The sequence below is a fragment of the Ipomoea nil genome, unplaced genomic scaffold, assembly GCF_001879475.1.
Source record: "Ipomoea nil cultivar Tokyo-kokei standard unplaced genomic scaffold, Asagao_1.1 scaffold1421, whole genome shotgun sequence".
Classification (NCBI taxonomy): domain Eukaryota; kingdom Viridiplantae; phylum Streptophyta; class Magnoliopsida; order Solanales; family Convolvulaceae; genus Ipomoea; species Ipomoea nil.
The window spans coordinates 1,731,050-1,758,452 of record NW_017617849.1 but is presented as its reverse complement, the minus strand read 5'-3'; the positions used below and the strand labels follow the sequence as shown (position 1 = coordinate 1,758,452).

The window sequence follows — 27,403 nt, the reverse complement described above, 5'->3', positions numbered from 1 at the left end:
GGGAGTGATGTAAATTGCAGTGCATAGGTAATATTTTAATATTTTTGCAATTGTCCGACTCTAAGTTTGCTGGTTATATATAGCTACACATTCAGGCCTCAAAGCAAAGCAAAGCAAAATATTACAAGTTTCTTTTATCTGTGCTATCACAAAACGAAGCAAAATATTACAACTTTCAGCTTTCAAAAACCAACATGACTGGGCAGTTCATAGTTGGTGCCCAGCTTCACCCGCAACAGACTTCTAAGGCCATTAGATTGCGTTGTGTGCGGAGCTATGTTGTCACTGAAAACAGAGGACAAAAACAAATTAGAAGTCAAGAGTGTGTGTTTCATGATCAAGAGGTGTGCTATTCCTATATTACTATCTTCTAATTTTATTGTCTATTGCTATCTGTTTATAAGTACTTATGATATTTTCTTTGTGTCTTGAATATAGGGTATTTTTATTCATGTTCACATACCTAAGGATATTGTTGCAACATACCAGAATATGTTCAAGGAGGGTAAAGTCTATGGTATTCGAAATTTCCTATGTATCACTAACTTTTTCAAGTATAAAACAAGCACACATCGTTATATGATTAAATTCAAACATGACACTGTTGTGAAGCAATATCAGCGTGTGAATTTCCCTAAAACAATGTTCCGGTTTAAGAGTTTCCCGGACATACTTTCGAAGAAGAATGTTGATGAGAAAGTGTTGATCAGTAAGAGTTTAACTCGATGCATACATATATAATACTCAAATGAAGGAATGCTACTTTGATTATGTTTTCAACCATAGCCATCAAAACTAATATTCTGCTGTTATTTTATGTAGATGTGATTGGCCGAGTTGTTGAAATTTATACACCACTAGACAAAGTGATAGCTGGAAAACAAACAAGGCTTATTGACTTTGTTCTTGAAGACAATGAGTAATTTTTTTTTGGCTTGGCTATGCTGATGTAAATCTTATTATTAATTATTAATTCTGTTGGGTATTTAAATTGGTTTCTGTTTTCATGCAGTAAAAATCAGATTAAGTGTACATTATGGGATGAGCATGTGGATCAACTAACTCCTTATTTCCAAATTGCTGCATCTGATCCAGTTATACTTCTCATTCAACTTTGTAGGGCCAAGTTTATGGACAGTAAGTTCTAATCCATGATGGGTGTGCTTTCTATTTCAAATAATATCCTATCTCCTAATGAGCAAATTTTTTTCTGGTTAGATGGCGAGGTTCGTATTTGCAGCTCCTTTGATGCTACCCAACTATTTTTTACTCATTCGTCTAAGGAGTTCCGTGACTTCAAGAATAGGTGTGTTTCTATTTTATGGTGTTTGTTCAACTTTTTAAATCAAAATGGATGTGAAAGTATTTACTTTTTTTTATTTTTAATAGCTTTACAGGTGACTACACCCCTTTGAGGTGTATAGAATCTGGTTCTAGGCTTGATGTTGGTTTCCCTACTAATGGCCTGCATCCTAATGATATTTTGGTTACTCCTATTGAAGATATTTACTTGAAAAAACAGGTTAATATGCTACAATGTTTGATAATTATTTATGTTTGTCTACTATTTTTTTGATGACCTAGATATTTTTTTTTGTGCACCAGTTGGGGGAGTATTGGGTTGCAGGCAGAATTGTTGGCGTAGAGAGTATAAGTGATTGGTATTTCATTTCTTGCAAGACTAATTCTTGCAAGAAGAAGCTTGCTGAACAAGGTGGCATGATGTACTGTGGTGGGTGTAAGAATTCTTGGCATGAAGGAATTGTGAGGTATAGGTTGATTGTCCGTGTGGCGGACCACACTGGAGATGCCCCTATGCTGATATGGGATCGTGAATGTGCAGATTTGGTTGGTATGTCAGCGGCTGAGTTAAAGGCTAAGTACCCTGAGGTATACTATACTATTTCACTTCTTTATTGGGTGTTTAGTGGTTGGTTTTTGATGTCTTATCTGTTCTCCAATATTTCTAGGGAAATAATTGTATTCCACCTGAACTTGGTCGCTTGCGTGGGATGTCTATGGTTTTTCGTATTGTTATGAAGAAGGAACAGGTGGAGAGCTACTATTCTGCCTTTACGGTTCTAAGGATTTGCAGGGATGAGCCATTAGTTACACAACACTGCTCAGGTTTTCTAGGTGCCCCTTCTGCTGAAATGGTTCCAGGTCATGTCGGAGGTTCTTTGGATGTAACTCTGAGGTATACTTATTATTCTATTTTTGGGTTTATAAGTGGTTCTAAGTAGGTTATTGACTGGTCAGAACTATTTTTATGCAGCAACAGTTTGGTAGTGATGAAGAGGAGTTTTTTGGAGTGGAGGATGTCTCTGATGGTGTGGAAGATGATATCACTGTTGGTTTGGATGACATTTCTGAAGATTTAGGGGATGAGCATGCTGCTGATGCTGTTAAGGGATCTATGATCAAAGATTTGGTTACTGCTGGTGGTTCTAACAAAACTAAGGATAAGGGTGTTGCTGATTTGGAAAGTGAACATGTGGGTGTTCCTCTTAAGAGATCTCTGCTGAAAGAGTTTGGTATGTCTGGTAGCATAAAGAAAGCTAAGGAGGTGGTGGTGAAGCAGGAAAAGTAATGGAAATTTCTTTATTTAGAAATAGGTTGTACTAATACTAAGCTGGTAAGTGGGTTTTGTGTGCTAATTCTACCAAACTGATGGTTATGCCTAGAAAACTGCAGCTTTTTGTAATGTACTGTTAGCCAGTAGATTGTGTGTAGTGTGTTTTTGCCTATGGGTTTGTTTTTTGAACACTGCAGGTGTTTCAGTGTACTGGTAAGCAGTACAATGTATGTAGTGTGTGTTTTGGAAGGCAATGTGTGTAAAACTGCATATGTTGCAGTTGCTAATCTATTTTAAATGTAATGACAGGTTGCTCTAATTGCAACCCAGCCACTAATGGATTTTGGTTCTTATTCTGTTCAAGTATAAGTATATATTGCTTACCCAAATATTACAAATAAACCTATTATTAATCAAAGTATAATATATAATATAGAAATCCAAATCATTAAAAAAAAAAAAAAGGAAAAAACAGTTAGAGCATATTATAGCAACAAATTAAATCATATTAATCTATAATTTCACAAAGTCTATTATAGCAAGCCCAAAAAAATTGCAGCATACTGATAGTTTCCTGGTAAATGAGATAAAAAAGAAAGGGGGAAATTACAAAAGGTATAGCAAATTAGGAGGTTGATTTTTGAGTAAATGCATATCACTTGCATATTTATTGCAAAGAAATATATTATTCCTTAAGTGAAATAATTGGAACCCATTCAAAAAAAAAAAAGTATCAAAAAATTAATATTTGAGAAATGACAAAGAAATTGATAGTGGCCATGGTAAATCATACACAAAAAGGCCAAAAACAAAAATTAAATTAATAGATTAGCAGGCTGATCATTAAAGAAAAGGATCTCCCATGCACATGTATTCCAAATAAATATGTTATTTTACAAACTCAATTATAGCAACTAAAAAAAAGGAAGCATCAGACTCCTTTATCATCACTTGCCTTTGATTTTAGATTGTTAGTATTTGTTCATATATATGTATAGAAAGTATTTCAATTACTTATCTATTCCAAATTAACCTATTATTAAACAAACTTTAATATACCAAAAAAAAAAAAAAGCAGTTATATCATATATTAGCAGGCTCATATTTGAGGTAAAGGACTTGCATATGTATTGCAAATAAATATATTATTTCACAAACATCATGTATGAACATTTTTTTTTTTAAAGAGTGGCATCATACTGAGAATTGAGAAATGACAAACAAATTCAGACATGCCCTGGTAAATCATTTTTAAAAATGGAAAAAAAAAGACAAAGCAGATTAGCAGGTTGATTTTTGAGAAAAAGGATATCAATTGCATATATATTGCAAATAATTATATTTTTCCACAAATATATTTAAAGCAACAAAATTACAAATATATATATATATATATATATATATATATATATATGACAACAGATAGCAATTTGAGAAGTGAGAAACAAATTGACAATGCGATGGTACAAATTACACAATACTCAAGACATACATGTAGGAATACTTTTCTCATACACCTATACCTATACCTAAGCATTTAATGTGAATGGTAAGTGTGGACTGCAATTTGAGAAGTGAGAAACAAATTGACAATGCCATGGTACAAATTACACAATACCCAAGACATACATTTAGGAATACTTTTTCCCATACACCTATACCTATACTTAAGCATTTAATGTGGATGGTAAGTGTTGACTATTATATACTAATGTTTGATTGAGACTTCTTAGCATGTGTACTACTTGGTATCTCTATATATACTTCATTTAAGAATGCAACATGTACACTATATATTCATTCCAAAAGAGAACTTCAGAAAGTTTTTAGCTAGCAATTGCAACAATGAAAAAATTGACTAGCTCAACTATCATTCGTGGAAAAAGAAAGCTTGATGTTGAAGACAAAGGTAAAAATGAAACATAAATGTTGTTCTTCATTAAAATTGTAACAAATGTTAACTTACTTTTTTGGTTTGCAATACTCATCTTCTTTGCTTTCCATTTGTCTACTATATCTGCACCAATTTGGTTCACTATGTCTCTTCTTTTTTGTCAGTGTATTGAGAGATTGTAAATGCAACACCTTCCTGTACACCTACAAATGAATATTATTGAGGTCATTAAAAAAATCAAAACACTACTAATATATTTGTTGACATGTTTTGTATATAAAATTTGTTGATACAATGATTTAAAAATAGTATTACTTAATAACATGTGAATATGATTTAAATTGAACTTTTTTAGGAATGAACTCATTTTTTTAAGCAGAAGGGTAAACTGAAATTATGCTTTTGATGGCATGTGAAGTGGAAAGAACTCTCAAAAAAACTAAATTAATCAATTTCAGTATTACTAATCAATTTCAAACTAAATTATTGAATTGTACAACAACACTAATCTTAATACTCTTTTTTCACAATTTCCACAATTTCCAACTGTTGGGAGTGAAAATTTTACCACATCAATGATTTTAGTCCGTTAATTTAGGTGATTCTAGCCACTACTCAAAGGCCTGAAACAAAACATTTTGGGGGTGTGTGATAACACATGTTAAATTCTTGAACTCACAGGAAATCTTATTTTAAACATTTAAAAACAGAAAAATATTATTTTATTTTATTTGTGAAAGTAATGGACTCAAATGTTATGTAAATAATTAAAGTAACCAAAAGTTAATTTTCATCGCATGTGAACTGCTGTTTTAAACCGGGTAAAAATTGCACAGAGAAATTGAATTATATAGTGGTGATTGCTAGCAGGTTTATTAATAAAAATCATTTTTCTCTTCAATATACATGGAAATCAAAAATAAAATATGAAGAACACATATATATTTACTAAATTTTCGAAAAAAACTATTTTTTCATAAATTTTAATTTTTTGGTTTTGGAAATTACTGCATGTGTATTATATGCTCTAAATCTAATCATAGATTTTGCCCACAAATAACTAAAGAATGAAATAATTGCAAAATTATTAAAAGTATGTTTTAGCGTTTTACCTTACAGATATCGTAGTTTGAAGGTAGATCGCTGCTGTTTCTTGCTTTGTTTCAGATCAATTTGGCCTTTGGTGTTTGGTAGAGGAGAAATCGAAGGATAGTAGATAAGGGTTTTGGGTTTGTGTAATCTGGCAGGATTTTTTCAACTGATTAGGTCTACGAAGGTAGTATTGTGAAGTGTAGAACGAGTAGGAGAACATAGATCGTGAACAAGAAGTTAGGTTATAGACTGAAAATTTACATCTGAGAACGGAGGAACGTATGTTAGGGTGTTTTTGGACTACATATTTCTATGAACTGCTGTTTTGCTAGGCAACATTTAGTAGTTCCGATTGGACTACATAGTTTTGTAAAAGTGATGTTTGAACATGGAGATGGCTAGAAAATGACATCGAGCTAGAGGCGATAGCTTAAGAAATAATGGCGATGTGTGGATGGTGTAGTTTCCAAAAACAGTAGACAGTGTAGAGAAGAAGATATGTGCAGCCGAGAAAATAGGGTAGCAGCAAAATGGTCTAATTGTTTAGTTGTTTAGGGTGTTTTGTTCTGGCTTGGGTTTTGGGTTGGGCTTTGATAGGCTAGAGTTTATATTTGGGTTATAATTATGCTAGAGTTTGTGGTTGGGCTATGGTTAGCCCATATTTATAATATACTTAATATAATTAATGGAACAAGTGTCATTAATCCGGCAAATTATTGTGTGGACCATGGTCCACACAATGTTATGTGGACCATAACAAAAAATACATTTTTAATATACTAAATGTATATTATTTTTGTATTGAATGTACATTATACAATATAATGTACACTCAGAACAAAAATAATGTACATCCCATGTATATAATGTGCATTATTTTTGTATTGAATGTGCATTATTTTTGAACTGAATGTACATTATTTTACAGTAGACAAAATATAGTCCACACAACTTGTGTGGACCATGGTCCATACAATAATGATTGCATTAATTCTCATCATATGAATAATGAAAAAAAATCATTTTGTTGGTATGGAATTTTTTTTTTTCATTTGTATAAATTTCTTTGATTCTATACAAATAAATAGTATATATAAGTATTTAATAAATTTAATAAATTAATAAATTTGTTTTAAATATATTGCTGTATATATAACATAATGTGTTTTATTTTTAAATGCTGTTAATAAATTGAATAAAAATTTTCAATTTTCAATCCGTATTAATACTTGAAAAATCAGATAATATGCAATCCAAGGGTGTTGAGTTCGGATCTCCTGTTGTGTCCGATGTTGCAAACAGCTCAAGTACTGTCAATTGTTATTCTACCATTGAATATGACAAATTGGGTGCAATGATGATAGGTATTGCTTTGTTTGTGTTATTATAAACCATTATCTATATCTATTACGTGGTCTAATATGTATAATTTAAATACTGAAAGTTGTTAATATTTTCTGTATTTATATGTTTATGTATCTTTCTTTTTTTTCTTTAAATTTTTAGGAGACCAAGTGAACTTTAATGTGTTATTTACGGCTACTCGAGATTCGTGTTTTCCTAATCAAGGTGAGATTGTTTGTTAAGGATTTAAAAATTATGCTTTATTAATTTTATTTTTTCATTCAATTGATTTCTGTAATGACTTATGTTTTGGTTTTATTGTAGTACCGTATTATGACCTGGGAGATCCGATTTTTAATTGTAAACATTGTTCGGCAATCTTTTGGCGGGATGAGAAAGTGAAGAATGTGAAGCATACTACTTCTCGAAGATATTCAGGGTGTTGTTCTGATCTAATGGCAAAATTAAGTTACCGAAATTGAATGTTCCGCCTAAAACTATTCTTGAATTATTTTTCAATCCATCTGCAAGAAGCAAGCATTTTTTGCAACATATAAGGTCGTACAATAACATGTTTAGCTTCACATCTATGGGAGGTCGTATTGACAAAGATATTAATACAGGAAAATCACCTCCCGTTTTCAGATTAAATGGTCAAAATTTCCATTTGTTGGGAAGTTTGTTACCTGTTGATGGTAATAAATCTAAATTTGCACAACTTTACATCCATAATCCTGAGAATGAGATTTTCAATAGACTTGATTGTGTTAGGTATGTTGCTGGCTATTGTTAATTGTTTCTTTTTTATTTATAGGAATGTAATGTGATGTGATTAATTGGTATTCTTTCTTTATTGTAGGGTTGGTAATGAGATCAACGAATTACATGCAGATATTGTCTCTGATATCCAATTAGCATTAGATGAGAATAATGTTTTGGTAAAGTCATTTCGGATGGCTAGAGAAGTGATACTTGCAAATCCAAGAGTTGATGTTAGAATGAAGTTAATTGGGAAACGCACCCAAGATGCGAGAACATATAATCTTCCAACAGTGTCTGAGGTTGCTGCTGTTATTGTTGGTGATTTGGATCCAACGTTGGGTGAACGTGATATTTTGATAGAAACACGGTCGGGTGTTCTTAAGAGAATTAATGAACTTAATCCAGCGTATCTTCCACTTCAATATCCAATTTTGTTTCCATATGGTGAAGATGGTTATAGAGAGGACATTCCTTTCCATGTAGAAAGAAATGTTGAGAAAGGTGTTAGGCACAGTGTTTCTCTTCGTGAATACCTATCCTTTCGTGTTCATGAAAGACTTGATGAGATCTCAACATTTTTGTATGCTAGAAGGTTATTTCAACAATTTTTGGTCGATGGGTATACGATGGTTGAATCTGCTCGATTGTTGTATATTCGCACACACCAACAGAGTCTACGATGTGGTTCATATAAAGGATTGTTTGATGCTTTGACACGTGGAGAAGTTGACCCCCGGACTCAAGGTCGACGAATTGTATTGCCATCAACTTTTACTGGTGGAGCACGATATATGGTTCAAAACTACCAAGATGCAATGGCAATTTGTGGTTGGATTGGTTATCCAAATATTTTTATCACTTTTACATGCAATCCAAAATGGCCAGAAATTCAACGTTTTTTGCAATGTAGAGGCTTAAAATCTGAAGATCGGCCTGATATTTTGTGCCGTGTGTTTAAAATGAAATTGGAGGCTTTGATTAAAGAGATACGATCTGGCACTGTCTTTGGGAAAATTGTCGCTGGTATGTGTGCTTCAAGTTAAGTTTACATTTTTTTTTAATTCAACGCTTTGATTGCTTTACTTATGTGTATTAATTTCTTTCCAGTAATTTATACCGTGGAATTTCAAAAACGGGGATTGCCGCATGCACATATTCTTCTGTTCGTTGATCGTGGTGTTGCTCTTACATTTGGTTCCAATGTTGATTCCATTATATCTGCCGAGATTCCTAATAAAGAGAGCGATCCTGAGTATTATACAGTTGTTGGAGAGTTTATGATGCATGGTCCATGTGGTGTGGCTAGGAAAAACTCTCCATGTATGGTTAAGGGGCGCTGCTCAAAACACTTTCCTAAAAAATTTATGGATTGTTCAATTCTTGATTCTGATGGGTATCCCATTTATAAGCGTAGAAATAATGGTAATACAATTGTTAAGAGTGGTGTTGAATTGGATAATAGGTTTGTTGTGCCTCACAATAGATATTTATTGATGAAGTATAGAGCACACATCAATGTAGAATGGTGTAACCAATCTCGGTCTATCAAATATTTGTTTAAATATGTGAACAAAGGTCATGATCGAGTTACTGCGCAATTTTATAGGAGTACCGAATGCCGAGGAAGTAGTGAAGTTATAGATGAAATCAGTATGTATTATGATTGTCGGTATATTTCTCCATGCGAAGCTGCATGGCGTTTGTTTAGCTATGATGTGCAGTTTCGTAATCCAGCAGTTGAACGTCTTAGCTTCCACTTGCCTAATGAACAGAGCATTGTTTTCAATGATGAGGTTTCGGTTGAAACAGTTGTTGAAAGGCAAACGGTTAGAAATAGCATGTTCTTATCATGGTTTGAAGCAAATAAGAGGTATCCTTTTGCTCGAGCGTTGAGTTATAGGGAAATGCCTAATGCTTTTGTTTGGAAAAAGGATATCCGCGAGTGGCATCTAAGAAAACGGGGATTTTCTATTGGTCGTATGTTTTATGTCCCACCAGGTAGTGGGGAGATTTTTTATCTTAGATGTTTGTTAAATTTAGTTCGTGGTCCAACATCTTTTCAAGACATACGAACTGTTGATGGTATTGAATATTCGTCATTTCGAGATGCATGCTACGCTCGTGGATTGATTTCTGATGAAAAAGAATATATTGATGCGATAGTTGAAGCAAGTCAATGGTCGACTGCTGCTGCTCTTAGGAGATTATTTGTAACTTTACTAACGGCAAATTCACTTTGTCAACCTGAAAAAGTATGGGATGTTGTTTGGCCGCATCTATGTGAGGATGCCGAGTATAATCAACGTAAATCATTTGCTAATCCAGGTAAAATGTTGTTATATATATATATATATATATATATATATATATATATATATATATATATATATATATATATATTGTTTTGCAATTTTCAGCTTATAAAGTTATATAGTAATTATTGTAAATGTAAATGATGTGCAGACTTAATGTTGCCGGAAAAAGAGAAGAAAATGTATGGTTTGATAGAGTTAGAGAAACTTTTGTCAACATGGAGCAAGAGTTTGAGTGATTACCCATGTATGCCTGTGCCAGACATGACTTCTTTGTACGGCTCTCAGAACCGATTATTGGCTGAAGAATTGTCCTATGATTATGCATTGTTAGCCAAGGAACATGAACTTTTAGTCCAGCGGTTGACAGTCGAACAACGCTTTGTTTATGACACTGTTCTATCGTCGACTGGTAATGCTACAGGGGTTTTTTTTTTGTCTACGGTTACGGTGGTACTGGGAAAACATTTGTGTGGCAAACTTTATCAGCTGCTTTGCGCTCTGAACGAAAGATCGTTCTGAATGTTGCATCAAGCGGCATTGCTTCGTTGTTGATGCCCGGAGGTCGTACTGCACATTCACGCTTTGCTATACCAATTGTTGTGAATGAGGACTCTACTTGCAATATTTCACAGGGATCCGATCTTGCTGAGCTACTCATTCAATGTAACTTGATTATTTGGGATGAAGCACCTATGATGCATAAACATTGCTTCGAAGCTTTAGACAGGACAATGCGAGATTTGTTACGATTTGTTAATCCATTGAGTTCATCGTTGCCGTTCGGCGGGAAAACAGTTGTTTTAGGAGGTGACTTTAGACAAATATTACCGGTGCTACCAAAGGGTTCTAGGCAAGAAATTGTTGGTGCAACCATTAATTCTTCTTATTTGTGGGCTAATTGTAGGGTATTGAGATTGACAAAGAATTTGAGGTTGCAAAATGTGGGTTCTGTTCAGGATATGGAAGAGCTTAGTTCATTTGCTAATTGGATAGCTGCAATTGGCGATGGCGACATTGGTGGCACAAATGATGGTCATGTGGATGTCCAAATTCCCGAAAAACATGTGCTTAAACCAGATTGTGATCCTATTAAAGCTATTGTTAAAAGTACATTCCCTATGTTTCAAGAAAATCAAAACAACGGGGATTATCTAATTGGTCGAGCAATTTTAGCGCCAACACTCGAGGTTGTTGATGAAGTTAATGACTACATGAGTACTTTGAATGATGCTACATCTAGAACCTATCTTAGCTCCGATTCGGTATGCCCCACTGAAAACACGTCCGACACGGTAGCTGCATTGCATACTCCAGAATTGTTAAATGGCCTGAAATGCTCGGGTTTGCCAAACCATTCGCTCACTCTTAAAGTTGGATCTCCAGTCATGCTACTGCGGAACATAGACCATTCAGCTGGCCTTTGCAATGGGACAAGATTAATTATTTCTAAATTAGCAGATCATGTTGTTCAAGCCAAGATTCTTTTTGGTAGTAATGCAGGTGAACAAGTCTTGATCCCACGATTGTCTCTTACACCATCAGATACTAGGCTACCATTTAAATTCCAACGAAGGCAATTCCCACTTATTTTGTCTTATGCTATGACAATAAACAAGAGTCAAGGTCAAACATTGTCTACAGTTGGACTTTTGTTGAAAAAACCAGTCTTTGTTCACGGGCAATTATATGTTGCTTTGTCTAGGGTTAGTAATCCGAATGGTCTTAAGTTACTTATTTGTAGCGACAATGGAGAGTATGTTTCTTCAACGTCGAATGTTGTATACAAAGAGGTCTTTAACAATTTATAAAATTTGTATATTATTAATTATTTGTTACCTATGCAATATATGCCAATATAATTTTTATATTACTATTACTAATAAACTAATAAATAAATAACTGAATATATATATATATATATATATATATATATATATATATATATATACTATTTTTTATTTTATTTTAGCCGTGCATCGCACGGGTGGAGTACTAGTTACATATAATATATTAACTACATACACATAATTTTAGGACCAGGGTTCACAATACAAGGTGGACCACATTGTGGACCCTGGTCTATGGTATAACAATTGTTAAGGTTATTAGTTAGCCCATTAAATACGTAGGCAATCAATCAAGGAGTGTTATGCTGTGCAACTGTGTGCACCATGCAAGGTGCACATGGAATGGATCCATAATTTTTATACTATAGATTCATAATTTATAAACTGTAGATTCATAATTTCTATACTATAGCATAGAGGCTCTCTCGCGCGGGGAGGCGGGGGGGGGGGGGTAATCTTCATTCCAAAGCAATGTGGGACAAAAGCCACTTTTTCCCTTCATTTTCCAACTCAAATGGGTCTACTTTGAGAATCAATATCTCATTCACCCATTATCCGTTTTGAGCGTACAATATATCGATCTCTTCGTCTCACTACGAAGAATCCGAATCCACTTTGACCCGACCCAAATCGGAAGTGGACCCCACTGATAATTGTACCACAAAATAGCCACTTAACATGCCATTTTAAGCTATTTTTTCCAACAGATCTCTCCATGAGTTCTTGCGCAGCTGACGATTTTTTGGCGTTCTAAGGCGGCGAACAAAGAATCTACTTGTGGCGTTGGTCTCGGCGAGATGGAGGCTACGTCCTTTAGGGGTTTGAACTCTGTTCGACAGCCCCCGGCTAGAATATAATTCTAGCTCCAGCCATCGGGGCTCCGTCGCGGACAGTGGCTGTCATTGGTGGAGAAAATTCACAGCCGACTTTGCAAGTGGAGGCTTCGACCTCGTCTATCTCGATTGGGTCTGGTGATGTTCACCCAACTGGCGTACTTGTTGCTCCAAGTTTGAGAACATCTGTGGCACCAGCGGTGGCGCTAGTGACTGATACTAATGCTGGCATGGTTGTTCAATGGAGAAACCAGAAACGCCATAGGCCTAAGGCAGGTTAGCTCTTGCCATAGGGCTATGTAATTTGGGGGAAAACTCAATTTGAGGGGAAAGAGATGTCAACGTAAAAGGAACAGAGAAAATAATGGTGAAAGGACACCTTTGCCCTCCTAGTTAACATCATTTTGACAGAAAAGTGTCAAAGAATTACGTTTGGTTATTTTTTTAAACTAGTAGGACGTTTATGGGTCGTTTTAAAGTTGAAGGATCACAACGGGTGATACCCCAATACTCGAAAGACCATGAGATGTATTAACTCTAAGTTACACATAGCTAACAAACCCAAAATGAGTTTAAAAAACCAATAAATAAATAAATAAATAAGCCAAAAAAAAAAAATCAATCAACGTGACGACCGTCAAGCACTCTAATAAAATATTAAATTTTTACCTACCACTTTAATTTACATATAATTTGAAAATGTCAAGAAAAAGAAAACAAATAAAAAACAAAACAAAAGTTTCTCTTACTATCCATTTGGATGAAAGTCCGATATCTTTGCTAAGATATATTTTTAACCGGTTTCTGTATTTGTGTTTTTTTTTTTTTTCCTTTGTTTTTAATTTGTTGGTTTAGATAATAACGAGAGAGTAATTTGAATTGGAAGAAGGAAAGCCTCATAGTATATTCTGAAGCGGCTTTGCCTAAGTATTCCAGAACGGCAAAGCCGGCCATTGTATTGTTTACGAAACGCCACTATAACCGCCACTGCACGTTCCTTCATTTTCTCCGACACAGATCCGCCACCACCCACATTCGACCGATCTCCTAAATAAACGCCACTTCTATATCACCTCCTACCTTGGGTCACTCTGTGTTTTTTTCTTCTCTTTTCTCGTTCCTCTCTGCGCGTCTCTTCCATCACTTTTATGCATGCATGCATGTATCATATTATCGTGGTGAGGTGATGAAGACGCGAGGGAAGGGCAAAATCTTTAAGTGTTTGAGGCCGGCAACTAACGACGATGGCTACTTTAAACACTCGGCATCCTGCGATAGTTTCGACTTATCTGAGTATTCATCACCCGTATCGGAACATAGAGGAGGACGCGGCGGTGATGGTGCCATCGCCGCCGGAGATCCGAAGATTTTGAGAAATTTGTCTATGAGAAAGCCGGCGGCATATGCAGATCAGTCCTCGGACGTCGACGCTTCGGCGCCGCCTGATGATCCTAACGTTGGGAAACGGAAATTCCGAGGAAAGTTCCGTCGCGTTCTCAAGGCCGTGTTTTTTGAAGCGTCCTTGGTTGGTACCTATATATATATTCTCCAAGCTTCTATCCATTTCTCATAATCTTGTTATTATCAATCCGATGTGATTTGGATCAATTTTTCAGGTAAGAAAACTTCGAAAGACAGATGCCTTGATGGGCCCGTTTAGATCTCGATCGACCAATAATCTATCATCATCATCATCTCGATCGACCAATAATCTATCGTCATCAAAATCGCAGAGGATTTCGATTAGTGAAAGTTTTTCGTCGAGGGAACTTGCAGAATCATCAGATAAATTTTCTAGGATATATTCAGATAGTTGTTCATCACGGTTATCGACGTCGTCTTTGATGACCGCAAGAGAGTTCTCATCGTCGCCGTGTTCATCGAGTGTTCCGTGCTGTTCTCCGGCGTGTTGTTTGGACCGGAACAGATCCATTTCGTCGTCGTCAAGGACGAAGCAGAAGCAGAAGCTTGAGCGCGGGCGTTATTGTTGGAAAGTGGGATGGTGTTGTTTAATTCTTTGTTTATTAGCTTTGATGTTTTGGGGTAAAACGCTGGCGATTGTTTTCATGTCTGCATGGCTTTACTTTGCCCCTCTTTGTTTCAAATCCGCCATTGATCCGCCGCCGTTGTTTGAGCCCAGTGAATGCATGATCACGAGCAGGAGCCGACCTCGTCATGCCAGAAGACACAGTACTAGTGAATTTTGATCATAACCGCCTCGATCGATCGGATATTGCAGTTTTTTTTTCCTGTTTTTTTTTGCCGGAGCATAGGGGACGCCATTGCCTAATTGGAAACTATTTCTTTTTTTTTTTTTTTTTGGAAATTTTAGTTTATAATTTGGAAATTGTACATCTTCAATTAATCAATATTGGGGTAATGATTCTTCATACAAATTGCATATGCATACTCTGTTACGTTAACTAGCCATTAATTCATTTAATTGTGTTTTATTCTTTTGTTCTTATTAATCCATAATAATAGATTAATTAATTAATACATAAAATTAGTTTTTGAAGACGGTTGACTCTATTACAAGGTAGCATTTGTTCTATATTTTTTTATAACTATTACAATCTAAAGGGCACTGGAGTTCGATCATGTGACATTCCTTCGAAGAAACATTAGAGATGTCAATAACCTTTAAACTGGGATAAGACTTGAACATTTGAAATGGCAATAATGATGTAATTAAATTAAATCTAAATGTACTTTGTAAGTATATAAAATTAATTAATTAATCAAAACTTGATTATGTTTTTGAAATGTAAAAAAGGAGTCAAGTAATATGACGTGTATCCCTCACCAAAAAAAAATACATGACGTGTATCATGTGGTTGTGTCAATGCGCTTAACTTTTAAAATATTTGAGTCTGTATTAATTTTATTGTCATCCTTTTTTTTCATATAAATTTACGGGTTAGTTATTTTGAGGATAAAAACTTAATGCATTAAATCATGAGCAAGAGAGTTTACAAGGAAAATAGGGTAACATCAAATCATTTCCCGTCATAGAAAATGTCTCCCTAGCAACAGTGTGAGCAGCACAATTTTCAGATCGCTTAACAAAACAAAATTCGACATCATCAATCACAGATACCAGTTCTTTAATATCGTCAACTAACAAACCAAAAGTAGAATTAAAAGAGGAAGAAGAAAGAGCATCATAAATTTATGGGTTGTGAATAGTAAAAAGGTACTTACATAGAGAGGAACAAAAAAAGTATACCACATAGAGAGGAACAAAAAAAGTATACCTCCCTTTCTCATTGCATCGCGAATCTTAGTCTAAAACGACATCATTTTATATTAAGTGTCAATTAGTAAATAATGTTATTATGTATTATGCTCATAATATTTATTTTCTATGTTAATAAACATAAACATTAATGTACATAAATATTAAACTAAATATATATCATATGTATATGTATTTCTATTTACTTTATAGTATGTTCATAACGTTTATTCTATATATATATATATATATATATGTACATAAACACAAAGCTTAATTTACATAACCCATAAAAAAATGATATAACTATTGGCATTTTGTTTAATGAAGTCCAATATCCAGTCCGGCCCGTTGAAAGATTGGGGCATCTCTGATTTTTGTGCAAAAGATGCGTAATGCATGCGTCAACCTTTGTCAAATTATTGTTACCGGTTTCCAAATTCCAAGCTGCTTGCTGCTCTCTCCTCTCAGTAGACTGCACTATACGGAGTATAATCTATTAGCTATTATACGGAGTATTATATAGTAGCAACGGCGAATCAAAACGGTGAGTACCCACCCTGTGTCCCCAATCCGAGTTCAATCGCCGGAAAATGCAGCCTAACTCCGCGGATTCCGACCTTCCACGCCTTGCCAACGTCAAAGTCCGTTCATCTTCCCCGCGTTTTCCGCCTCCCGCCACCCCGTCTTCCACCGATACCCCCACGGCCGGAGCCCAGCGTAAGATCGGCATCGCCGTAGACCTCAGCGACGAGTCTGCCTTCGCCGTCAAGTGGGCGGTCCACCACTACCTCCGTCCCGGGGACGCCGTCATACTCCTCCATGTCCGCCCCACCTCTGTTCTCTATGGAGCTGACTGGGGTTCTGTTGACCTCTCCATCGTCGACACTGAAAACGAGGAGTCGCAGCAGAAGCTGGAGGATGATTTCGACACTTTTACTACTACTAAGGCCACCGATCTGGCTCAGCCGCTGGTGGACGCGCAGATTCCGTTCAAAATCCACATCGTTAAGGACCACGATATGAAGGAGAGGCTCTGCCTCGAGGTCGAAAGGCTGGGACTCAGTGCCGTCATCATGGGGAGCCGTGGATTTGGGGCTACTAAGAGAGGAAACGACGGAAGGCTTGGCAGCGTTAGTGATTACTGTGTTAGACATTGCGTTTGCCCTGTAGTTGTTGTTAGATATCCCGATGAGAAGGACAGTGGAAATGCTAGTGGTGAACCTATTGTCTCTGTTGCCTCAGTGGCCGAGGAGGAAGCAGAAGACGAGCCGGAGTACCATGATGCTCATGATGATCGAAAAGGTATAGTATAGTTCTGTGCTTTAATTAAGCTTTTCAATGCATTTCCCTTTGCTCCTTATCTTTTTGTTGCTTATTACTTGTATTGATGAATCGTGTATAGTTGTTGTTAATGATATAATAATCTATAGATTTCTGTACTTTCTAGTCTGTTATGTCCTTTAGATCAGAAACAATCTAACTGAAGTGTGAGAATCACAACATGAGTTATACACAGTTATTCAATTCTTAGGATTGGATTCAATTGCATAATAAGTGGCATGAGTATCCTGGCAAGAGGATCACTTATTTGAAATTTAGATTGGTGGCATGATTTTGGTACTGAACCATTAAGATGACTTCCATCAACTTAAGAACTTTAACAGATGACTAACAGATGGACATAACATGGCTGCTGCACACAGTTTAAGCTAAGACCCTTAAGGTTCATTGTTTTAGTGCCAAAAATTGTATGAATTGCATCCACTTGCCACGGGGAATGGGCTAATTACTATGATGAATTCTTTTCAAATGTCTTAACGTTAAAGAATGAAATTAATACTCTGTCAGTCTGTTGCACTTCCAGGATCTCATTGCCCTGCAAATGTTTTCCACAAGCTTTATTCTTTATTCTTGGAATATAGCTGACAAAATTAACAAACTATATAATTATTTTTTTTGAATAGAAGATTGATTGGAGGCAGGAAAATAAATCTCTAGCTTTTGGCATGGATAGCTTATTCTTTGATGCTAGTGTTCTAGTTTCTTATTTGAACTTTGGTTTGGCTTCTCTTAGCAATATGAGAAATGTTATAAGGATGTAGGGAAAAAAAGTCCAATAAATAACCAGCTTAGTTGGCCTGAGTGGCCGTGCACTCTCATCCTTTAAGAGATGTCGAGAGTTCAAAACTCCTACTCTTGTATGGAAAAACCAATATGGCCATTGGCCAGCACTTTGTCCCTTAACTGGGCCAGCTTGGTGCGAATAGGGATTAGTTTGAGTACGGTACAGGCTTAAAGGTGCCTCCTATAGTTAGAGCCAACGGGATTAGTTTGAGTAAGGTACGGGCTTAAAGGTACCTCTGATAGTTAGAGCCTGCACAAGACACCTCGTGGTCTAACAAAAAAAGTCTTATAAATAATTCTGCGTCTTTGTCTGATTGATATGGTCCTGAATCGCACGAAACTAAGGTAACAAACAATATCCATTTTCAGCGTTTAAATGGTACGTAGTATGTAAAACTTACACTTCTTGACTAATATCCTTCTGACTTGTTAATTATTGAGAATAGTGTTCAGTTATATTTTTTACTAACTTCATTGCATATATGAAGATGAAATTGTTTAGCTCATGCAGTTTTTGCAGTTAATTGATATGGGGGAGCATATTTAGACATTCAGAAAATTGTGTAATTTGTTGACTCTTGAAAACTGTTAATTCGTCTTTCACTATATGACCATGCTTCTTAAACCATCTTATATGTGTGCGTTTTGATTTGATTTTATAAATTCTTCATTGTCTAATGATATTATCGTACCCCCTTTGCTCCTACAGATTCATAATAGAAAGCTGAACCCAACTTCACACACCCTTCCGTGATAGGAGGTTTGTATTCTCTATTTTAAGTTGCCTTCTTGTCTATGAAACAATTCCTCTTTGCCTGTGAGTCCAAATAGATTGTTTTATTTTCCTAATTCTTCTATTCCTTTCTGTGTGATTGCTACCATAGTACTTCTGGGCCCTGGCTCTCTCAATCTAGTTACTCTCTTTTTTGCAGTATCAAGGCAATGCAGTTTACAAAGTATAACCATGGTGTATGATACTTGTGACTGATCAGACACTTGTGATGCATGAAATCATGTTAATGTAAATAAACTGTGGTTGATGTTTCTCCCATCCTCATATAGTCTGGTTGTCACAGATTTCCTGTGAACTGTATTAAATGTTTGGCTTGGTGTTGTTTATTCCGGATTAGCATCATATATTACTTGTGTTTTTCACTGATGAAAATGGATCATTGCTATGCACGTTTTCATTCTCTGAATCAAAATTTAGGGCTGCATGTGATCAGTGATTTCCATAAAGAGATGCTGCTTATTTAATGTGATTTTTAAGGTTGATTAGATAAATAATGCTATAGTTATCAAATGTAAATGATTTCTATACCAGCAAATGCTGCCATATCTTCTGGGAAACGAAAAGCTTAAGTTGAATTACTTGATGAATTGTTGTGGACAGCTTGAAGTATTTGTGCTAGTCGGTAGATACGTTAGACTTTTACAATTTCAAGTTAGAGGGTTTTTTTTCAATATCTATTAGTATTTAATTTCAAGATTTTATTTAAGGGGAATTGAGTTAATGAAAGACAGTTTTGCTATAGGATAATGTTTCCGGTGTGATGTGGATACGGATAAGACTACATGTTGAATTGATTGTCTTATGACCTTATCTACACCAAACTGTCTCAGAATGGTCTATAGTTACAGCAACTCTGCAAAAAAGCTTGGGGGAATTGATCAAAGGCACACGATAACAAAAAAAAGAAAAAAAAAAAAAAAAAAAAAAAAGAGTTCATTACTTTATTTTACCTTTAATTGCTCAAGTATAATACTCCGTAGTATTTTTAGTTTTTGTTTTTTTAATGATTAATTTTAAACAATATTTTACTTTTAATTTAAATTATCAAAATGTTCTTAATTTATAAAATACTTACAAAATTTCATCATCCTAATGTATTTGAGGGAATTTTGAACTAAAAGTAAAATATTTTTTAATATCAATCACTAATAGCCTATTTGATTCAAAATTTCAAATAGGCTATTTGAAATGAAAGTATTTTAATAATTTAAAATACTTACAAAATTTCATCATCCTAATGTATTTGAGGGAATTTTGAACTAAAAGTAAAATATTTTTTAATATCAATCACTAATAGCCTATTTGATTCAAAATTTCAAATAGGCTATTTAAAATGAAAGTATTTTAATAATTTAAAATACTTACAAAATTTCATCATCCTAATGTATTTGAGGGAATTTTGAACTAAAAGTAAAATATTTTTTAATATCAATCACTAATAGCCTATTTGATTCACCAGAAAATATTTTCTTAGGATATTTTTCTTTTCAAATTTGAAGAAAAACAGACTTTACCTTGTTGGTTGATGTCAAATTTTTTTCTTAATCAAACTAATAGCCTATTTTTTTTGGTAACAAAACTAATAGCCTATTTTTTTTTAAGTAACAAAACTAATAGCCTATTTGATTCACTGCATTACCCACAATGCTCTTGCACCAAGTAAAATTTAAACTTACAAGTAGAATTCGAATTAATCTTATAGTGCTCTTTCTCATTACCACTTACCTTGATCATCTCTCCTTTCTCAAATCAAGAAAATCTCAATCTCAGCCAAGTTGGTTGGATTGTTTGGTTTGGTAATCACAAAGTTTGAAATTCAACTCCTAGTAGGAACAAAATACTTCTTTAGTGTAATCGACACAAGGATGAGTTTACATAGTGCACATCATTGAGTAGTGGTTGTGAGTTTTTTCTCGTCACCAAAGGAGTTCAATTCATGCCAACACTTATTCAGTCAAACCCGTTACACTTGGTATTCTTAATGCGGGTTTCTCTTGTCACCCAACATTCCAACAAGATGAAAGGATGCATTGCCAAGTAGATTGTCACGAGTTCAATTCATGCCAACACTTATTCTATCGAATCCATTGCACCTGATATTCCTAATGCGATTAAGTGATTGTCAGTTTATCTTGCCATCCAAAAAAAAGAGTGCCAACTAACTTGTATTTCATTGAGACATTAATGAATTTAAATCCCAGCCACAAGCTCAAAAAATGGCTATGAAATTTCAATGTCCAAATGCTAATATTTAGAATTGTGGGTGAGGCAAAGAAAAATCACCCAATGCTTCAGTAATGAGTAGCATCAATGATTAAAGTTGTATTCAAACAATAATAATCTGAATAACAAAACAAACCAAACACAGTAACATCAAGAATTATCTGGATTGAACATTACGGAACACGTACAATCTGGACTCAGAAGACAGGGATTATAAAAACCAGAACTGCATATACTCCTACAAATTAAATTTGTATGTTCGGTTTAGGATTAGTGATGAAAAGTGGAACAAACAATCAATCAAGCAGTGACGATGAAGTTATTAGCTACTTGATCATCTATCCAGGTCGTCATCGTCGTCTCTCAACCAGAAAAGGCTGCACCGCCGCCGTCTCTGGAGGAGAAACAGCCCTCGTCGCCGCTAGAAAAACTTGGTCCGGCGACGGCGACGGGGACGAACTAGCAGACCAAGGCACTACCTGATTCTCATCCCCTTCCTCCTCCATGTCATTATCCTCACATTCATCACTACTATATCCACTATCATAATCACTTCCCGAATCAATAAATTCCTGAACATCACTATTCCCCATTTCACGATTACTCTCTCCCTCTCCCTCCCGCAGCTGAACATGACTAATCTGGTCGAGGCAGGCGGGGCAGACGGAGACGGTGGGGCAGAGCTTGGCGCCGGAGGCGGTCCACGGCGTCGGAGAGCAACAGGCATGGCAGAGAAGGGTTCTGGAGTGTTTAGCTACGAGGAAATTGGCAGAATGGACCTTCTCGTCGCAGCTCCAGCACAGACTCGCTTCATCTGAGTCGCAGTACATCCTAGCTCCATCCCCGCACAGCTCACACTTCCTCTTCGTTTCTTTCGCCATCGCTTCAATTCTCACAACGAACTCTCTACCCAACCGGATCGGAGCTTAAAATTTTGCAGAATCTTCCTTAAGTGTTATTGGAGTGGGGAGGAGAAGAAGAAGGCGACTTTGTGCGTTTTTATAGGACGATATTTCTGTAAACTGAATGGGTGGATCATGGAGGCAATGAGTGGTCCCACTATTCATTTCTATTAAACTATTCCTTCCAATTTGGCAAACTCACATGTCCCTCTAAAAATTACCATTTTATGCCTCTCATTCAATCAATTTAACTTTTTTTTTATAATATTCTTTCCAAAAGGTTGAACCCTAACCTTAAGGGCACCATACACCCCGGTCCGACAGAATATCTGGGAAAATGTAAATTATGGTAACTCAACTGAATATAAATCACATAAGCTAGACCTTTGTTTACTGGCGGTTAACTAGTTGGGTTAGTGAGTTTGACTAGTTAATAACATTAGCTGCTGGTAGAAAAATGTTTGGTAAATTGGATGTTAGCTGATAGTTGATTACATACAAAATGATTTTCTCAAAAAACTGTTCGAAAAAGCTACTTTAAAACAGTTTTTTAAATTTTAACATTTTGAAGCAATAAATTGTTACAAAAAAGTTAATTAATCAAATACTCATATTGATTGTTTAATCAAGTCAAATAACTAATAGTAATCAAATAAGCTAAAATTGGCTGATATACTAAGTATTTTACCAAACACGGTTAAGTGTTTTAAGTTGGAAGAGATCCCATGTGTTTAAAGATTAAGTTATTGGGAGATGCGGGCGGGTTGAATAAAATATAATTGGTATATTGTAATTAAGGTGGCGTAAGTAAGTAATGAGAGTGGGGGTTAGTATGGTGAGATGGCAAAATTTGGTCCGCAGAAAGGATAGAGGCACGTGAATTTCAGCTGCTCTCCGCATGGCCGTACAATCATGTTCCCATCACCGCCGATGCCGACTCTTTCATTCAAATACAAACTTAAATAATACAAATACTCTTTCCACTATTCTAAAATATTTATATTGATTTTTTTATTTTTAATTTATATTTGTTAACTGATTTAGTTTTCTAACAAATACTATGAGAAAATTAGGTAGGGATATTCACAACTTTAAAAATCAAGATTGAGTAAATCTCGTGTGAGATCATTTTACATGAAACAATTTTAAACAAAAATTATTTAGGAATCAAAATTTAATTGGAAACGTTGAACACAAAGAGAGAAGTTTGAGTAATTTTTATTTAAAAAGTAAAGAGTTTCAATATTTTCATTGTGTTTGGTCATAAATTGATCCAAGAATTAAATCAAGTAACAAATGTATAATAAATGGCTTAATTTACTCTAATTAGGCTCATTTATGATATTAGGCTATAAACATCCGTGCAAGTATAGCCATTGCAAGCTTAGGTGATAAATTTGAGAATAATTTTTAATAGCCAAATTACGAGTTAATATCATCTGAGGTCCTCCGAGTATAGTGATTTTGCCACGTTTAGTCCTAAACTTTTAAATTGACCATCTGTGGTCCTTCGACTTTCAAATTTAACCATCCGTGGTCCAAGTTAACCACCCATGGTCCTTCAACTATTAAATTTTAACCAACCATGGTCCTTTTAAGAGGACCACGACTGGTTAAATTTCGAAACTTGAAGGACCATGGGTGGTTCACTTGGACTATGAATGGTTAAATTTGAAAGTCGAAGGACCACAAATGGTTAATTTGAAAGTTTAGGACTAAACGTGGCAAAACCACAATACTCGGAGGACCTCAGATGGTATTAACTCGCCAAATTACCATTTGAATTACAAGTTTTGCAAATCTATGTTAGACGACTCCCAATTAGACTTTGTTGGTCATTTTTTCCCTCCTTTTTGGGTATCTTTTTCTTACAAGTTCTACTCCAAATTGATTTTCTTGGTCCTTTTTTTGTACTTTTTCTTACAATTTGTCCTTTTTATTTAATAATAATTTAATTATTATTATTATTATTATTATTATTATTATTATTATTATTATTATTATTATTATATTGTTAAGAGTGAATTGAAATTATAAGAATTTAGAGAAAATAATAATTAATTATAAATATGATGATATAATAGTAAAATTCATTGTTGAAAAAAGAAAGAGAATTGAAATATAATCTCAACACTTGAGGTGGTTAAAGGGATCACAATAAAATTAGAACAATTAAATTATTTAAATAGTATTGTTCATATCAAATCTTTATTTTTTTTTTAGTTAAAATTTATTAGATATAATAAGGATAAAATTAGTTATTAAATTATACACAAAAATATAATTGGATCATCAAATGCAATTGACACTCTAAACACAAGTTAAATTCATTCAATTAGACTAAAAGTAATCGGTATTTCGGGTATTGTGTTGACGTGGCAGTTAACATCTTTAAAAAAAAAAACTATTTAAGAATTATAAATAAACAATTAAACAACCTTCCATTAAAAAACATATTTACCAATTATTATATTCATTTTGGAATTGCATGAATGTAAAAAAAAAAAAAAAAAAAAAACTAGTAAATTGTAAATGTAATGATATGTCAATAAACATTTAGAAAAAAAAAATGCAATAGAATATTACAAAGATGCATAAATCTTTAGTGATGAAATATAAATATAATTGATAGTTATAATTTGTTCACTCACAATTTATTTAGGATAATAATACAAGTACTCTCCATTTTTATTTCATACTTACACGTCATGTTCAAATGTTTTTATTTATCTAAAAATAAATACATCATATTATTATTATTGTTTTTCTTCTTATCAGTAAAATCACAACCCATACTAAAAAATTTCCCCTCAAAATTCATATATCATTTTCTATTTATTTAAGCTGTACTTCGAATCACTCGGACCACATACTTGTATAGTTGTATATTTATTTATTTATTTATTCTTTTTTTGGGTGTTTGTCAAGCTGGAAGGTGGCAGTGATTTATGGCGTCATGGTACATGCTAAAACCAAAATTATGGAAAAATAAATAAATACGGGTTGGACTTCCATTTGGAAGGTTGTAAGTTCGAGCCTCAGTGGAGGCGTTATTAGCTCTTTGTGTTTCAGTAGGTTGAGAAAGTATATGAACAGATACTACAATGTAATAGAGCTAGTAGCATTCAAAAAAAATAATAATAAATAAATAAATATATTGCTTGTTTATTCCATCGTTATTTATCCGGATTACGTGGCACGTCCATGTGATCATATCTGATTTGGGTAGTGGTCCAGTGGATTATCCAGCTGCTTTAGAATCTAAATGTTCTTACGTGGACGAATATCACCACACTCAATCTAATCTGACGTGGCTTCACTGCTTCCCACTCCTTTCCTGTTTATATTCTGCCCACACTACCATACTCTACACCAATTTGCCAAAAATCTCTTACCATAAATGGCAAATGTGTAACTTTCAATAATATAAAAAATTACGCTTTTAATTTTTAATTTTCAAAAATATTTTTTAAAATTAACATGTGTGTTTTTTTATGCTATAATCATAAACTTTTATTTCTAATTATCATGTTAAATTCTTATTAATTTACAATAGAATTACTATATTACACAAGTGGAGGCTATATTGACTCGTTGGGTTTCAGTATGTTGAGAAAGTATATATGAAGAGATCCTACATGTAACATAGTCAATAGTATTAAAAAAAAAAAAAAAAAAGCATACACAAGAAGGTAAGTTTTATTTTAGATGAATCATATCTTAGCTTATTTTGATAGCAAAATTTGGCTATGTTTGGTACATCAGAGCATCCCATGATTCCCATTGGCTCTAAACAATAGGTTTTTTGACAGAGTTTTTATAATGTGTGGAGAGGAGAAAATATAAGACAGAGAGTGTAAGGGTTCTAATGCAAGCAACTATATTTATTTTTATTTATTTTTGAATTTTTTCATACATTAGAATTTGTTTTTAAAAGAGTATAGGATTCACATCAACACTACCCAAAAGAATCGTGTAGTGCATGCTATGGGTGAGCAAATATTCGTCAAATTCACTCATATCCTATTGACATTCACTTAAAGTGAATTGATGCAGATTCATTAAATGAAAGTTCGTCACTAGTGGACAAAATGTGGATATATTTTCTCAAAATTTACTATATATATTCAATTCGTTCAACTATATATATATATATATATATATATATATATATATATATATATATAGACTATAAGCCTACTAACCAAATATACGCATGATGGTTTTGTTGGGGCCAGATCCACTATAAACTGGATGTAGAAGTATAGAACAGGATAGTAAAATAGTAATATTATTAATTGGGATGTTAAACTCAAAAGAATACGTAGAAATCCTATTTGGCATTTTAGTGGTCACTATATTTGACAACCACTTCCTATTTTTATTTTTCAATTGTTCTTTTGTTTTAAATCCTATTTGGCACCCAAAAGAAAAACTTAAAAAAAAAAAACACCATTGGAGTTACACTTGTAATTAAAAAATGAACTAAAATTGAAAATTCAAAGTTTATTGAGAATTGTTAAATTAGTTAAATAATGATGTTAAGAGCATTAAGCAAATTAAATTGTCTATTGAGTAAGGTATATATAGTTAATAATAAATTAAAGATGAGATATATAAAAAATGTCCTCACATTCAGTAGTTGTGTCTTTTCCTTTTCCTTTTGGTCTGATCTCTAGCTATTTTGTTTTTATTGGATGGAGACGAGAGAGGATATACCATACATATAAATATATAACAATTAAGAGGAACTTTGTATCAAGACTCAAGGAGTGGAGGATGGGGACGCAAAGTGTAAGAAGATAAACACAATAATTGGAGGGGAGAGGGGTCCACAGAAGTCTGGATACATGGTGAACACTGAATAATACGTACGAAAGGGAAGCAAAAGAAAAGTGGCAATTTCTGAAGCACACTTTTTGCGAGGCTTACATTACATTGCAGTCAACTTGAATTGTTTGGAATTATATATAAATATTTATAATAAATGGAATACAATATTATTTCTTGTCTGGACAGGCCTTCATCGTCCTGCTTGTGCTTGTGGACCTTCATCGCAGGAAACCAACAATACTACGTTACCCACTTAGCTACTTCCTAATAATTGTTGCCACTATACGCCAAGTTTAAATTTGAAATTTTAGAATTTTTTGGTCACCGTTAGTTTGTACTTTTAATTTTAAACACATTCCCCGGCCTTGTATACACTATGCCCATGCCCACAATCCCACATATATTGTAGCACGACGAATTCATTTTGCCCAAAATATATATGATAAGCGAACTTGAGAAATTGGAAAATTGATACTTTCGTATATTTGATGTGGATAATTTAATTATTATGATTAGTAGATAATATCAAATATGTTAATTAATTTTTCAACCAAAGTATTACCAACAAATATATTCTATGCAATTAATTTTTCAACAATTTAATTAGTGAGAAAGTAACAAACAA

At 34.2% G+C, this 27,403-nt stretch overlaps 5 protein-coding genes and 1 long non-coding RNA gene across 7 annotated transcripts; 4 read left to right on the top strand and 2 right to left on the bottom strand.

Annotated features, from left to right (window-relative positions):
* Positions 1-100: 100 nt before the first annotated feature.
* Positions 101-6,071, bottom strand: LOC109187562. The gene is made up of 3 exons (XR_002055279.1): positions 5,582-6,071; positions 4,542-4,672; positions 101-285 (listed from the first exon to the last, which is right to left on the bottom strand). It is a non-coding gene; the product is annotated as an uncharacterized LOC109187562 (long non-coding RNA).
* Positions 179-1,527, top strand: LOC109187561. The gene is made up of 2 exons (XM_019337787.1): positions 179-344; positions 439-1,527. The coding sequence occupies exons 1-2, from the start codon at positions 195-197 to the stop codon at positions 739-741; spliced, it is 453 nt and encodes a 150-aa protein (XP_019193332.1). The 5' UTR covers positions 179-194; the 3' UTR covers positions 742-1,527.
* A 736-nt stretch (positions 6,072-6,807) lies between the features above and the next one.
* Positions 6,808-12,943, top strand: LOC109187373. Its single transcript, XM_019337561.1, has 9 exons — positions 6,808-6,925; positions 7,068-7,130; positions 7,230-7,344; positions 7,485-7,676; positions 7,765-8,690; positions 8,775-9,992; positions 10,131-10,391; positions 10,469-11,482; positions 12,693-12,943. The coding sequence occupies exons 1-9, from the start codon at positions 6,808-6,810 to the stop codon at positions 12,941-12,943; spliced, it is 4,158 nt and encodes a 1,385-aa protein (XP_019193106.1).
* An 821-nt stretch (positions 12,944-13,764) lies between these two features.
* LOC109188136 lies at positions 13,765-15,041 on the top strand. Its single transcript, XM_019338677.1, has 2 exons — positions 13,765-14,187; positions 14,279-15,041. The coding sequence occupies exons 1-2, from the start codon at positions 13,819-13,821 to the stop codon at positions 14,867-14,869; spliced, it is 960 nt and encodes a 319-aa protein (XP_019194222.1). The 5' UTR covers positions 13,765-13,818; the 3' UTR covers positions 14,870-15,041.
* Positions 15,042-16,318: 1,277 nt separating this feature from the next.
* On the top strand, positions 16,319-19,226 carry LOC109188137 (universal stress protein PHOS32-like). 2 transcript variants are annotated; one of them, XM_019338678.1, is made up of 3 exons: positions 16,319-17,205; positions 18,737-18,787; positions 18,960-19,226. In XM_019338678.1, the coding sequence occupies exons 1-2, from the start codon at positions 16,494-16,496 to the stop codon at positions 18,742-18,744; spliced, it is 720 nt and encodes a 239-aa protein (XP_019194223.1). In that variant the 5' UTR covers positions 16,319-16,493; the 3' UTR covers positions 18,745-18,787; positions 18,960-19,226. The 2 variants fall into 2 exon arrangements, with proteins under 2 accessions (XP_019194223.1, XP_019194224.1); XM_019338679.1 differs by lacking the exon at positions 18,960-19,226 and adding an exon at positions 18,907-18,925.
* A 2,167-nt stretch (positions 19,227-21,393) lies between these two features.
* Positions 21,394-21,924, bottom strand: LOC109187372 (B-box zinc finger protein 32-like). Its single transcript, XM_019337560.1, has one exon. It carries the CDS (start codon positions 21,922-21,924, stop codon positions 21,394-21,396), a length of 531 nt encoding a protein of 176 aa, XP_019193105.1.
* Positions 21,925-27,403: the final 5,479 nt, after the last annotated feature.

Excerpts from the sequence above, each read along its gene's own strand:
- LOC109187561 (XM_019337787.1), top strand. The coding sequence starts at position 195 with ATGACTGGGCAGTTCATAGTTGGTGCCCAGCTTCACCCGCAACAGACT. Across the intron at positions 345-438 it reads GTGTGTTTCATGATCAAGAG|GGTATTTTTATTCATGTTCA; the intron begins GTGTGCTATTCC and ends TCTTGAATATAG.
- LOC109187372 (XM_019337560.1), bottom strand. The coding sequence starts at position 21,924 with ATGGCGAAAGAAACGAAGAGGAAGTGTGAGCTGTGCGGGGATGGAGCT.
- LOC109188136 (XM_019338677.1), top strand. The coding sequence starts at position 13,819 with ATGCATGTATCATATTATCGTGGTGAGGTGATGAAGACGCGAGGGAAG. Across the intron at positions 14,188-14,278 it reads TGTTTTTTGAAGCGTCCTTG|GTAAGAAAACTTCGAAAGAC; the intron begins GTTGGTACCTAT and ends TCAATTTTTCAG.
- LOC109188137 (XM_019338678.1), top strand. The coding sequence starts at position 16,494 with ATGCAGCCTAACTCCGCGGATTCCGACCTTCCACGCCTTGCCAACGTC.
- LOC109187373 (XM_019337561.1), top strand. The coding sequence starts at position 6,808 with ATGCAATCCAAGGGTGTTGAGTTCGGATCTCCTGTTGTGTCCGATGTT. Across the intron at positions 7,677-7,764 it reads AATAGACTTGATTGTGTTAG|GGTTGGTAATGAGATCAACG; the intron begins GTATGTTGCTGG and ends TCTTTATTGTAG. Across the intron at positions 9,993-10,130 it reads TAAATCATTTGCTAATCCAG|ACTTAATGTTGCCGGAAAAA; the intron begins GTAAAATGTTGT and ends AATGATGTGCAG.